The sequence below is a fragment of the Oncorhynchus gorbuscha genome, linkage group LG15, assembly GCF_021184085.1.
Source record: "Oncorhynchus gorbuscha isolate QuinsamMale2020 ecotype Even-year linkage group LG15, OgorEven_v1.0, whole genome shotgun sequence".
Classification (NCBI taxonomy): Eukaryota; Metazoa; Chordata; class Actinopteri; order Salmoniformes; family Salmonidae; genus Oncorhynchus; species Oncorhynchus gorbuscha.
Genome location: NC_060187.1, coordinates 83,598,832 through 83,613,327, shown reverse-complemented (window position 1 = coordinate 83,613,327; position 14,496 = coordinate 83,598,832). Strand labels below are relative to the sequence as shown.

The window sequence follows — 14,496 nt, the reverse complement described above, 5'->3', positions numbered from 1 at the left end:
AGCTTCTGTCAGTCGTAACAATCCATAGAGTAAGTGATGGTAGGTTCATAATCTTTATTATTAACTTAGTCTTCCACTTCCAATTTTATCAGCACTGGATTAGCACCCATAATCCTCATTTTATGATCCCAACTCTCAGAAAACAACCAATGCAGAACACCGACTCACACATCATTACATGCACCAGCATTGTCCTAATAGAATAGACCCACCATTGCAACAAAGATATAGAAAGATACATATTTCTTTAACAAATAGAATACAAATATCTTAAGTGCTTTTACATTGTCACAGGTATCTGCTTTGATGTGATTAAGGCCTGCTCTGGCTTAATCTAGAATAGTTTTTTTTAAAGAAGCAGGATATAACGTTATATTTGTTACTGTTAAATGTGTTTAAAATATGCCATATTATTGACAATCTCTCTTCTTGTTCAACACATGCATGAGTAGTTCCATATGTCATGCGTGTCTATTGGATGTGTAGTTTCACTACAGGACAAACCCCAGCAGTAGGAACAAGAAGGGCTGCATAAAGACTCCAACTCCCAGAGTTCCCAGCATAGATGCTCCTGGTGGTGAAAAAATAATACATTAAACCACTTGACCTCTCTCTCTCTCTTGCCTATTCATCTTCATTTCAGTTTCTTCCTCATAGTCTAATCAACTCTTTCTCTTACCTGACCACAGGAGCATTCCTTTATCTCTACCCATCTCCATCTTTCACTCATGTTGTGTTCATAACATCTCGTAAATTTGTAATTACCAGCATATGACTGGGAAATATCCACTTGTCAATAAGGCAAGTAGCCTATTGGCTAGAGCATTGGGCCAGTAACCGAAAGGTTGCTGGATCGAATCACCGAGCTGACAAGGTCGTTCTGCCCCTGAACAAGGCAGGTAACCCACTGTTCTCCGGTAGGCCGTCATTGTAAATAAGAATTTGTTCTTAACTGTATTGCCCAGTAAAATAAACAAATCTGTGAGCTCAGCTTGTTTGCCATTAGCCAATTGACATTCTCAACTAGTTCAAAGCACTAGAACGCTTTACAAGTAGTATTTTCTGAGTTTCCCACTTGTTATGAACGCAGCATTCATCTCTTCCCCTCCCAGTCCCCTCTCTCCTACTCACCTGAGAGTTGGGGCAGGTTTCTGGGTGGGTTTGTAGTCGGTTCTGCGCGGTCATAGGCCACTCGGTCGTAGGCCACACCCAGAGCATTGCCAAGAGCGGCCCGTTGTGCCTCCCCCAGCACTGCCCACTGTGCACTGGTTACCATGGCAGCATTGTCAGGACCCAGGGCCTTCAGCTGGCTGGTTGAGAGTGCCTGATCAGAAGTCAGAAGAGTATGGAGTGCTGGGTTCAAAAGTAACCTATTTTTTTCGTAAACCTAGTAATTAGAAAACCTCAGTGGAACACAGCGGAGATAGAGAAGAGCCCCCTAAGCAAACTGGTTCTGGGGGTCTATTCACAAACAAACCCCACAGAGCCCCAGGACAGCAACACAATTTGACTCAACCAAATCATTAGAAAACAAAAAGATAATTCCATTGGAAAGAATTTACAAAAAAACAGAGCAACCTATAATGCTATTTGGCCCTAAACAGAGAGTACACAGTGATGGAATACCTGACCACCGTGACTTACCCAAAATTAAGGAAATCTTTGACTATGTACAGGTACAGACTAGGTGAGCATAGCCTTGCTATTGAGAAAGGCTGCTGTAGGCAGACCTGGCTCTGAAGAGAAGACCTGCCCACAAAATGAGGTGGAAACTGAGTTGCACTTCCTAACCTGCCAAATGTATGACCATACTAGAGTATGAGAAACACACACATTTCCCACAGATCCACACCTGAAGAACCCTTCTGAGACTGATTCAGGGAAAATACAAACCCAATTTTGATAAACTCCCATAACTACTGGGTGAAATTCCACAGTGTGCCATCACAGCAGCAAGATGTGTGGCCTGTTGCTACAAGAAAAGTGCAACCAGTGAAGAACAAACACTATTGTCAATACAACCCATATCTATTTATTTATTTGACCTTTTGTACTTTAACTATTGGCACATCATTACAACACTGTATATAGACATATGACATTTGAAAAGTCTTTATCCTTTTGGAATTTTTGTAAGTGTAATTTTCACTGTTCATTTTTTATTGTTTATTTCACAATTGTTTGTATATTTTACTTGCTTTGGCAATGTAAACATGTTTCCCATGCCAATAAAACCCTTAATTTGAAATTGAAATTTAATTGATAGAGGGAGGCAGGGAGAGAGTGTACTCACAGCGAAGCGGTCTGGGAGGATGAGGGGAACGCTGGTCGGACTGAGGAATGAGAAGGCAGAGGGACTGAGAGAAAGAAACTCTGACAAACTCAAACCAGCTGGAGAAAAGTGAGACAAAGCAGAGAGAGAGAGAGAGAGAGAGAGAGAAGGGATGAGAAATGGCTTACATTTTAAAATGTATTTCACAAAATAAGAGAGAGCAATAGTGTGTGAGAGAGAGAAAGAGGGAAACAGAGGAGTGTATCTGACCCATGATGTTGCCCAGAGAGTTGACCCGAGCTTCAGTCCATCCCTGTGTTTCTCCAAACACAGCCACGGCACGCTGCTTCAGAAGCTCTGTTACTGCCAGGGGGCACTGCACCTCGCCCACCGACTGTACTGCCTCCCTATAGAGATATATAACACATTTAAAAACAAGCTCACACAAACACACACGCACGCACTGTCCATGTCTGACCTGAAGGCATCAGTGTTGAGTTGACCAGTCTCCTCAGTGTTCAGACCACAGATGAACTGGTCCAGTCCCACCAACTCCACAGCTCCCAGTTCTCCCACTGTCTCATTAATACGCTCCACAAAACCCCTCCACACAGCCTCCCTCTGCCAGGGACCAGACATGATCATCATTAGAGTGTGTGTGCGTGTGCGGGTGTGTGTGTGTGGGTTCATATATACAGTACCTGTGGTTGTGTCCAGGAGCAGCGGGAAAGTGTCTCCAGAGTGTCCAGGGAGGAGAAGGGGAGGCTGGCCAGCTCAGTGAGGTTGAACCCCTGAGAGACACAGCCCAGCTGGAGCACCTGGCTCTCATTCAAACCTGACACTGGACCCCAGGCCTGTGGTACAATATAGTAAAGCACAGCTCACTCAACAGCAGAACATAAAAAGATGCTCACCCCTGCACTTGAGATTCTTCTAACTTCTGTGAAATGGCCCCAAGATTTAGACACTGTCCTAAGGTATGTTTCAGAACCCCCAAGACTTGAAGAGGGTAAACTGATCTGTGCCTGAGCCTGGCAATCTACCTGGATGGCCTTCTCTCTGAGCACCACTAGTTGCTCGGCGCTGTAATCAAGGACCTCCCCCAGCGTTTCCACGGCAGCAGTGATTGTGCCGGCGTCCATCTTGGAGAGCTGGGCTGGGCTCCAGTAGACATTGGCTCCGCCCAGTTCCTCCAACAGTGACACAGTAAGGCCCACCTCCCCCTGAGGGAGAACTAGAGAGAGAGAGGGTCCAGGGAGGTGGTGGTAAATGTATTGTAATGTACATCTTTATTATGTTCATATTCAAAATAATCCCACACACATTGTTATCTGCGCCTTAGGTGTGTGTGTTTCTCCTCTCTCACCTGCTCTCCTCCTGCGCATGGGCATTACTTCAGATGTGGAGGTGGAGAGAGAGAAGAGTTTCCATCGCAGGGCTGAGAGGTCTGGACCCCTACTAAACTCCTTAGGAGGGTTAGGGACCGGAGGGCTGGGTAGGCTGTCCATCAGGTCAGACAGAGTCTCTTTCAGCCACGACTAGAGGGGGGAGAAGCCAGGGTAGAAAGTAAAAGAGCAGAGGTTATCTTCATTTTTTGAAATTAACAGAAACACAAGCGTAGACAACATCAGGGAGAGACTAATTAGGGGCCTTTCATATGTGGTTGTCAGGGAGATCATGGTGATAGAGAGCCACTGACCTTAAAGCGCAGTGAGCGGACAGCAGAATCATCCAACAGGAGGAGAGGACCCAGGGATTTGATGGTGTCAGCTGTCCAATCAGACGGGTCACTTTCAAAGGAGAGAAACAGTAATAATTGTATATTTGTCTAATTTTATTTTGACAGTAGCAGTTCTATCTAGAAAGGTTAGAGGATGTGCTTGTTCGTACCCATATGTATCATTGAGCAGCTGGAAGAGCGCCCTCCAGTGGCGTGGAGGAATCTGTTTGCAGGAGGCCAGGGCCTGAACGCTGGAGTTGAGGACCTCAGGGGCCAGGAGGGACATCTGAGAGGGGGCCAGCTCACACAGCAGCGACCCCAGACTCAACACCTCCTCACTGGACAACTTTGACATGTTCCTCCCCTGGGGACACAGGGGTGCACCGGGCTCTGTCACTCATTGCAGTATGTGTGTGTTTGTGATTTACACTAAAGTTTAGGGTTAGGGTTGGGGTTGAGGCTAGGGTTAAGGATGAACTAGGTTGTGGACATGAAGCTAGGGTTAGGATTAGGGTTAGGATTGAACTGGGATGTAGACATGAACCGAGGGTTAGGATTAGGGTTGAACTGGGATGTAGACATGAACCGAGGGTTAGGATTAGGGTTGAACTGGGATGTAGACATGAACCGAGGGTTAGGATTAGGGTTGAACTGGGATGTAGACATGAACCGAGGGTTAGGATTAGGGTTGAACTGGGATGTAGACATGAACCAAGGGTTAGGATTAGGGTTGAACTGGGATGTAGACATGAACCAAGGGTTAGGATTAGGGTTGAACTGGGATGTAGACATTTACCTTTACATTTAAGTCATTTAGCAGACGCTCTTATCCAGAGCGACATGAACCGAGGGTTAGGATTAGGGTTGAACTGGGATGTAGACATGAACCGAGGGTTAGGATTAGGGTTGAACTGGGATGTAGACATGAACCGAGGGTTAGGATTAGGGTTGAACTGGGATGTAGACATGAACCGAGGGTTAGGATTATGTTAGAGGAAAATATAGTTTAGATGATCAATTATGTATACATTAATGATTAGAACCATTTATGCTAATACTATTATGTTATGATTTGAAAAGTATGGGTTCTTAATTGTACTGTTACTGAAAATGTAAGCAGAAATGAATTGTGTCTGTGTCTCCTGGGAAAGTTTAAGGAGGAGGGATGCTGTGGCTTTTCAGACAGATAAGAAATGCCTGGGAAATGTTCCATCCCTAAAACAATGGGTTCTTGTGAGAATCGGAGAGAGGGGTGTCACGCCTTGGTCATTGTATCTTGTGTTTTTGTTATATGTTTGGGTAGGCCAGGGTGTGACATGGGTTTATATGTTGTATTTCGTATTGGGGTTTGTATTAATTGGGAGTGTGTATTAGTAGGGGTGTGTCTAGTTAGGCTTGGCTGCCTGAGGCGATTCCTAATTGGAGTCAGCTGATTCTAGTTGTCTCGGATTGGGAACCGTATTTAGGCAGCCTGAGTGCGCGTTGTATTTCGTGGGTGATTGTACCTGTCTTTGTGTTAGTCACCAGATAGGCTGTAATTAGTTTCACTCGTTTGTTGTTTTCGTATTTTCAGTTATTTCATGTACCGTATTTTCTTCATTAAAAGTCATGAGTAACCTACACGCTGCATTTCGGTCTGACTCTCTCCAAACAACAGACGAACTACATTACAGAATCACCCACAACCATTCACAGACCGAGCAGCGTGTGAACTGGCAGGAGCTAAAGGAGGACGATATGGACGGCAGAAGCAGGGATTATACGACGTGGGAAGAAATCGACAGGTGGGCGGCCGACCTAGAGCGAGTGCAGGAGCCCGCCTGGGATTCCCTACAGCAATGCGAAGAGGGCTATACACGTATGGAATCGAGAAGGAAAGCATTGCTATACAGAGCGAAAACCGAAGGTAAAGGGGGAAAGCGCAGAGAGAGAGTGGCTGAGTCAGAGAATAGACCTGAGCCTACTCTCCCTGTTAATCGTGAAGAGCAGTTGCAATGGGAGAGACTGCATCATTTGGAGATTTGGACATGGGAGGAGGAATTAGACGGTCAAGGACCCTGGGAGCAGCCGGGAGAATATCGCCGTCCCAAGGAGGAAATAGAGGCAGCTAAAGCGGAGAGGCGCATGTATGAGGAGGCAGCACGGCGACGCGGTTGGAAACCGGAATGTCACCCCCCAAAAAATATTGGGGGCTAAAAGGAGAATAGTTATGCCAGGTAGGAAACCTGCGCATACTCCCTGTGCTCACCGTTGGGCTAGAGAGACCGGGCAGGCACCGTGTTATGCTATGGAGCGCACGGTGTTTCCAGTGCGGGTGCAGAGCCAGCTGCGACTCATACCAGCCCTTCCTATTGGCCGGGCTAGAGTGGGCATCGAGCCAGGTAAGCTTGGGCAGGCTCGGTGCTCAAGAGCTCCAGTGCACCTGCACGGTCCAGTCTATCCAGAGCCACCTCTACACACCAGTCCTCCGGTAGCAGCTCCCCGCACCAGGCTTCCTGTGCGTGTCCTCGCGCCAGTACCACCAGTTCCAGCACCACGCACCAGGCCTCCAGTGCGCCTCGCCTGTTCAGCACAGCCAGTGCTTTTCTCCTCTCCTGCACTGTTGGAGTCTCCCGCATGTTCAGCGCAGCCAGAGCCTTTCTCCTCTCCTGCGCTGCCGGAGTCTCCTGTCTGCCCAGCGCCGCCAGTGCTCCCAGTCGGCCCAGCGCGTCCAGTGCGCCTCGCCTGCTCAGCGCAGCCAGAGCTTTTCTCCTCTCCTGCACTGTTGGAGTCTCCCGCATGTTCAGCGCAGCCAGAGCCTTTCTCCTCTCCTGCGCTGCCGGAGTCTCCTGTCTGCCCAGCGCCGCCAGTCGGCCCAGCGTCACCAGTCTGCCAGGATCCACCAGAAGTGCCAGTCTGCCAGGATCCGCCAGAAGTGCCAGTCTGCCAGGATCTTCTAGATCGGCCAGACAACCTTAATCATCCAGGTCCACCAGCCAGCCAGGATTTACCGGAGCCTACTACCTGCCTGAGCTTCCTCTCAGTACTGAGCTTCCTCTCAGTACTAGGCTCCCTCTCTGTACTGGGCTCCCTCTCAGTACCGAGCTTCCTCTCAGTACTGAGCTTCCTCTCAGTACTGAGCTTCCTCTCAGTACTGGGCTCCCTCTCAGTACCGGGCTTCCCCTCAGTACCGGGCTTCCCCTCAGTACCGGGCTGCTTCGGTCCCGGGCTGCCCCTCTGTCCCGGGCTGCCCCTCTGTCCCGGGCTGCCCCTCTGTCCCGGGCTGCCCCTCTGTCCCTGGCTGCCCCTCTGTCCCGAGCTGCCCCGCTGTCCTGAGTTGCCCCTCTATCCTGAGTTGCCCCTCTATCCTGAGTTGCCCCTCTATCCCGAGTTGCCCCTCTGTCCCGAGTTGCCCCCCTGTCCCGAGCTGCCCCTCTGTCTCGAGCTGCCCCTCTGTCCCGAGCTGCCCCTCTGTCCCGAGCTGCCCCTCTGTCCCGAGCTGCCCCTCTGTCCCGAGCTGCCCCTCGGTCCCGAGCTGCCCCTCGGTCCCGAGCTGCCCCTCGTTCCCGAGCTGCCCCTCAGTTATGTGGTGATCAGGGTGAGGACTATTAGGCCATGGTCGGCGGAGAAGGTGGATTATCCTAGGACGCGAAGGGGAGGAACTAGGACATTTATGGAGTGGGGTCCACGTCCCGAGCCAGAACCGCCACCATGGACAGACGCCCACCCGGACCCTCCCTGTGCTCTTGAGGTGCGTCCCGGAGTCCGCACCTTAGGGGGGGCGGTTCTGTCACACCTTGGTCATTGTATCTTGTGTTTTTGTTATATGTTTGGGTAGGCCAGGGTGTGACATGGGTTTATATGTTGTATTTCGTATTGGGATTTGTATTAATTGGGAGTGTGTATTAGTAGGGGTGTGTCTAGTTAGGCTTGGCTGCCTGAGGCGATTCCTCATTGGAGTCAGCTGATTCTCGTTGTCTCGGATTGGGAACCGTATTTAGGCAGCCTGAGTGCGCGTTGTATTTCGTGGGTGATTGTACCTGTCTTTGTGTTAGTCACCAGATAGGCTGTAATTAGTTTCACTCGTTTGTTGTTTTCGTATTTTCAGTTATTTCATGTACCGTATTTTCTTCATTAAAAGTCATGAGTAACCTACACGCTGCATTTCGGTCTGACTCTCTCCAAACAACAGACGAAGTTCATTACAAGGGGGTGTAACTGATGACGTCATTTTATGTCTTCTTTCTTTAAAATGTAATGTTCTTTGTATTTTGGGTCAGTACTCATCAAGAATAAATGCTGAACTTGTTTTTAAGACTGGTCTCTTGCTAATTCATGCAAATGATAAACTTACAACTTATCATGAATTAGAAATGAGTGCGAATTGAATTGATTTTGGCAATAAAACATAAAGGGATTAAGAATTCCTCTATCAGATTAGGGTTGAACTGGGATGTAGACATGAACCGAGGGTTAGGATTAGGGTTGAACTGGGATGTAGACATGAACCGAGGGTTAGGATTAGGGTTGAACTGGGATGTAGACATGAACCGAGGGTTAGGATTAAGATTGAACTGGGATGTAGACATGAACCGAGGGTTAGGATTAAGATTGAACTGGGATGTAGACATGAACCGAGGGTTAGGATTAGGGTTGAACTGGGATGTAGACAAGAACCGAGGGTTAGGATTAAGATTGAACTGGGATGTAGACATGAACCAAGAGTTAGGATTAGCGTTGAACTGGGATGTAGGGATGTAGGGTTGTGTGTTTACCAGGCAGTTCAGAGCTCTGTTGGTCAGTGTGGGGCGAGAGCGAGAGGTGAGAGGCAAAGAACTCAGGTTGGCCTCTTTCATCTTCTTCATGAACACAGCACATACAGAGGCAGGTAGAACTGGGATGTTCTCAGCCCTGAGGGTTGTGAGTTTACCAGGCAGTTCAGAGCTCTGTTGGTCAGTGAGGGAGAGAGAGCGAGAGGTGAGAGGCAAAGAACAGAGACAGGACAGAGACAGAGACAGAGAGATGAACACAGCACATACAGAGGAGGTAGAGAGAGAGAGAGAGCCCTGAGAGAGAGAGAGAGAGAGAGAGAGAGAGAGAGAGAGAGAGAGAGAGAGAGAGAGAGAGAGAGAGAGAGAGAGAGAGAGAGAGAGAGAGAGAGAGAGAGAAAAATATATATATATAGTATATGTGTGTGTCAGTGTGTTGGGGCCCCCCACCCCCAAAATAGCTATTTTCCCACAGACATTACCTGCTGATTGATTCTTAATATATTATCCCACAATTAAAAATATTTATTTCATGTATGTTTTTAATTTCAGGAAATTCTGATATTTATGGTGGATACACTTATAAAATACATTTGCATAAAAACAATAGGTCAGAATGGCCCCCTGGACAGCTGGGGATGATTTCAATTGAAACCCCTGGAACACAGCAACATCTGCCAGTGTGTGTGTGTGTAATCACGGCAGGTGAAGCAGCAGCAGGGTGGGGATCTCCTCCAGCTCTGCGTCTGTGATGTTGTTGAAGTAGCCTGCTCTCTTTTTCTCCAAACCTGCAAACAGACTCTGTGCAGTACAGCACACCTGACAGACAAAGTGAGAGGGCGGGAGATAAACATGTGTCTCAAAATCAATGTAAAAATAGCCCCTAAGCATGTAATAACCAGCCTGACCTCAGAGCTATATGAAACAAACTTGTATGTATTTCTGAGCATCTCGAAGACGTATGATATCTACTAATGGCCTAGTTACTTTTGACAGAAATTAATTTAGGGAGGTTGGTCGGAGAGGATGAGTGGGTGTAATCCGCAACCATCTAACAATCCAAATGTTGCGTGTTTGAGTCGTGTCGAGGGCAATTGTAGCTTTTTATACATCGGGTGAGTCTAATCCTGAATGCTGATTGGTTAAAATCACATTCCAGCCGGTGTCTATTCCATAAATTACCACTGGCTAAATCTGTGACGTTAAAATGACTATTAACTCTAATCCATCTGACTGCACAATCCACTGTCTCATCAGCCCAGCCAGGCAATTTATAAACGTAATCTCCACTATAAGAAGCATCTAGACATTATCTCACATTTCTTTTAGACAGTGTTTAGTTTTCAACAGCGGAGATTTGTATAAACCTTGCCGTCTGTCTCTCCGACATTTGCAACATTGTTTCAATATTCAAATTCGACTCCAGCTGTCCCATGGTAATGAACGTGTCGGGACGAGACAGAAAGGCAGGCAGCGTTTCTCAACCAGTCGAAATCATGAATCAGCGGGCATCATTTTCATGGATATATACAAAGAAATGTAAATTGAAAAAATGTCAAACGAAACGGAGTGCAGCTAGTTTGCAACCTTTCCAGCTTCCGTTTGAAGTGATTGTGTTCGCTGTGTTGTTGGCTAGCTGTGTTGTTGGCTATCTGTGTTGTTGGCTAGCTGTGTTGTTGGCTATCTGTGGTGTTGGCTATCTGTGTTGTTGGCTAGCTGTGTTGTTGGCTATCTGTGTTGTTGGCTCCTCTGAGTCCTGACCAGTAAGCATATTTTCTATGCCAGCGAAATCGCGCACCATTTGCCATTTACCATTTGTTATGGATGTATCCAACTAAAATGTCACTAGAAAACAGCTTAAACAAATTGAAATGCAGCTACTTTGCTGTTATTCTGGCTGCAGCCATAGATGTGTCAGAACTATATATTGTGGAAGGATGAAATAGTATGAATAAATTCATCCAAATAACGGTAATGAAAATATGTCAATCATTATTTGAATATGTTGGTAACCCGTTGTATAAAAGTGATAATGCCAGAGAAGGTGTTGTTTTGAGGATATATTGGCACAGTTTGCTGCCCGAGACAAACAACACCCGTGCCAATATATCCTCCAAACACCGTTTTATCAGGCATTATCACTTAATTAGCTAACCCTTCCCTAACCCTTATTCTAAACTTGACCCAATTCACCTAACACGCTATGCAAATGATCCTAACCTTTGTTGTTAGTTCACCTAACCACGAACATAATTCTCCTTCGCTGTTACGACGCAACAAGCAACCTGGTCTCAGAGAAATACATATAAGTCCCCCAAGATGTATAATAAACTTACATCATCCAATTCATATGCTATTGTACGACCAGGTAAGATGTATAATAAACTTACATCATCCAATTCATATGCTATTGTACGACCAGGTAAGATGTATAATAAACTTACATCATCCAATTCATATGCTATTGTACGACCAGGTAAGATGTATAATAAACTTACATCATCCAATTCATATGCTATTGTACGACCAGGTAAGATGTATAATAAACTTACATCATCCAATTCATATGCTATTGTATAATAAACTTACCAGGTAAGATGTATAATAAACTTACATCATCCAATTCATATGCTAAACTTACATCATCCAATTCACCAGGTAAGATGTATAATAAACTTACATCATCCAATTCATATGCTATTGTACGACCAGGTAAGATGTATAATAAACTTACATCATCCAATTCATATGCTATTGTACGACCAGGTAAGATGTATAATAAACTTACATCATCCAATTCATATGCTATTGTACGACCAGGTAAGATGTATAATAAACTTACATCATCCAATTCATATGCTATTGTACGACCAGGTAAGATGTATAATAAACTTACATCATCCAATTCATATGCTATTGTACGACCAGGTAAGATGTATAATAAACTTACATCATCCAATTCATATGCTATTGTACGACCAGGTAAGATGTATAATAAACTTACATCATCCAATTCATATGCTATTGTACGACCAGGTAAGATGTATAATAAACTTACATCATCCAATTCATATGCTATTGTACGACCAGGTAAGATGTATAATAAACTTACATCATCCAATTCATATGCTATTGTACGACCAGGTAAGATGTATAATAAACTTACATCATCCAATTCATATGCTATTGTAAGATGTATAATAAACTTACATCATCCAATTCATATGCTACCAGGTAAGATGTATAATAAACTTACATCATCCAATTCATATGCTATTGTACGACCAGGTAAGATGTATAATAAACTTACATCATCCAATTCATATGCTATTGTACGACCAGGTAAGATGTATAATAAACTTACATCATCCAATTCATATGCTATTGTACGACCAGGTAAGATGTATAATAAACTTACATCATCCAATTCATATGCTATTGTACTTACATCATCCAATTCATATGCTATTGACCAGGTAAGATGTATAATAAACTTACATCATCCAATTCATATGCTATTGTACGACCAGGTAAGATGTATAATAAACTTACATCATCCAATTCATATGCTATTGTACGACCAGGTAAGATGTATAATAAACTTACATCATCCAATTCATATGCTATTGTACGACCAGGTAAGATGTATAATAAACTTACATCATCCAATTCATATGCTATTGTACGACCAGGTAAGATGTATAATAAACTTACATCATCCAATTCATATGCTATTGTACGACCAGGTAAGATGTATAATAAACTTACATCATCCAATTCATATGCTATTAAAGATGTATAATAAACTTACATCATCCAATTCATATGCTATTGGTAAGATGTATAATAAACTTACATCATCCAATTCATATGCTATTGTACGACCAGGTAAGATGTATAATAAACTTACATCATCCAATTCATATGCTATTGTACGACCAGGTAAGATGTATAATAAACTTACATCATCCAATTCATATGCTATTGTACGACCAGGTAAGATGTATAATAAACTTACATCATCCAATTCATATGCTATTGTACGACCAGGTAAGATGTATAATAAACTTACATCATCCAATTCATATGCTATTGTACGACCAGGTAAGATGTATAATAAACTTACATCATCCAATTCATATGCTATTGTACGACCAGGTAAGATGTATAATAAACTTACATCATCCAATTCATATGCTATTGTACGACCAGGTAAGATGTATAATAAACTTACATCATCCAATTCATATGCTATTCAATTCATATGCGACCAGGTAAGATGTATAATAAACTTACATCATCCAATTCAAACTTACATCATCCAATTCATATGCTATTGTACGACCAGGTAAGATGTATAATAAACTTACATCATCCAATTCATATGCTATTGTACGACCAGGTAAGATGTATAATAAACTTACATCATCCAATTCATATGCTATTGTACGACCAGGTAAGATGTATAATAAACTTACATCATCCAATTCATATGCTATTGTACGACCAGGTAAGATGTATAATAAACTTACATCATCCAATTCATATGCTATTGTACGACCAGGTAAGATGTATAATAAACTTACATCATCCAATTCATATGCTATTGTACGACCAGGTAAGATGTATAATAAACTTACATCATCCAATTATGCTATTGTATAAGATGTATAATAAACTTACATCATCCAATTCATATGCTATTGTACGACCAGGTAAGATGTATAATAAACTTACATCATCCAATTCATATGCTATTGTACGACCAGGTAAGATGTATAATAAACTTACATCATCCAATTCATATGCTATTGTACGACCAGGTAAGATGTATAATAAACTTACATCATCCAATATCATATGCTATTGTACGACCAGGTAAGATGTATAATAAACTTACATCATCCAATTCATATGCTATTGTACGACCAGGTAAGATGTATAATAAACTTACATCATCCAATTCATATGCTATTGTACGACCAGGTAAGATGTATAATAAACTTACATCATCCAATTCATATGCTATTGTACGACCAGGTAAGATGTATAATAAACTTACATCATCCAATTCATATGCTATTGTACGACCAGGTAAGATGTATAATAAACTTACATCATCCAATTCATATGCTATTGTACGACCAGGTAAGATGTATAATAAACTTACATCATCCAATTCATATGCTATTGTACGACCAGGTAAGATGTATAATAAACTTACATCATCCAATTCATATGCTATTGTACGACCAGGTAAGATGTATAATAAACTTACATCATCCAATTCATATGCTATTGTACGACCAGGTAAGATGTATAATAAACTTACATCATCCAATTCATATGCTATTGTACGACCAGGTAAGATGTATAATAAACTTACATCATCCAATTCATATGCTATTGTACGACCAGGTAAGATGTATAATAAACTTACATCATCCAATTCATATGCTATTGTACGACCAGGTAAGATGTATAATAAACTTACATCATCCAATTCATAAGATGCTATCATCCAATTCATATGTATTGTACGACCAGGTAAGATGTATAATAAACTTACATCATCCAATTCATATGCTATTGTACGACCAGGTAAGATGTATAATAAACTTACATCATCCAATTCATATGCTATTGTACGACCAGGTAAGATGTATAATAAACTTACATCATCCAATTCATATGCTATTGTAAGATGTATAATAAACGACCAGGTAAGATGTATAATAAACTTACATCATCCAATT

The 14,496-nt window shown here is 43.2% G+C and overlaps 1 protein-coding gene across 4 annotated transcripts in view; it reads right to left on the bottom strand.

The window, feature by feature from the left end:
* Nucleotides 1–40: 40 nt before the first annotated feature.
* The window catches only part of otoa (otoancorin), a 35,289-nt gene continuing 20,833 nt past the window's right edge, over nt 41–14,496 (bottom strand). For all 4 annotated transcript variants that reach the window (XM_046299695.1, XM_046299694.1, XM_046299696.1 and 1 more), the window contains 12 exons: nt 9,441–9,559; nt 8,747–8,882; nt 4,163–4,356; nt 3,972–4,062; nt 3,639–3,810; nt 3,316–3,506; nt 2,974–3,126; nt 2,751–2,893; nt 2,543–2,679; nt 2,294–2,391; nt 1,132–1,324; nt 41–571 (listed from right to left, as the gene is read on the bottom strand). In XM_046299695.1, coding sequence (XP_046155651.1) covers nt 492–571; nt 1,132–1,324; nt 2,294–2,391; nt 2,543–2,679; nt 2,751–2,893; nt 2,974–3,126; nt 3,316–3,506; nt 3,639–3,810; nt 3,972–4,062; nt 4,163–4,356; nt 8,747–8,882; nt 9,441–9,559 — 1,707 coding nt within the window. In that variant the 3' untranslated portion in view covers nt 41–491. The remainder of the gene's footprint in view (nt 572–1,131; nt 1,325–2,293; nt 2,392–2,542; nt 2,680–2,750; nt 2,894–2,973; nt 3,127–3,315; nt 3,507–3,638; nt 3,811–3,971; nt 4,063–4,162; nt 4,357–8,746; nt 8,883–9,440; nt 9,560–14,496) is intronic.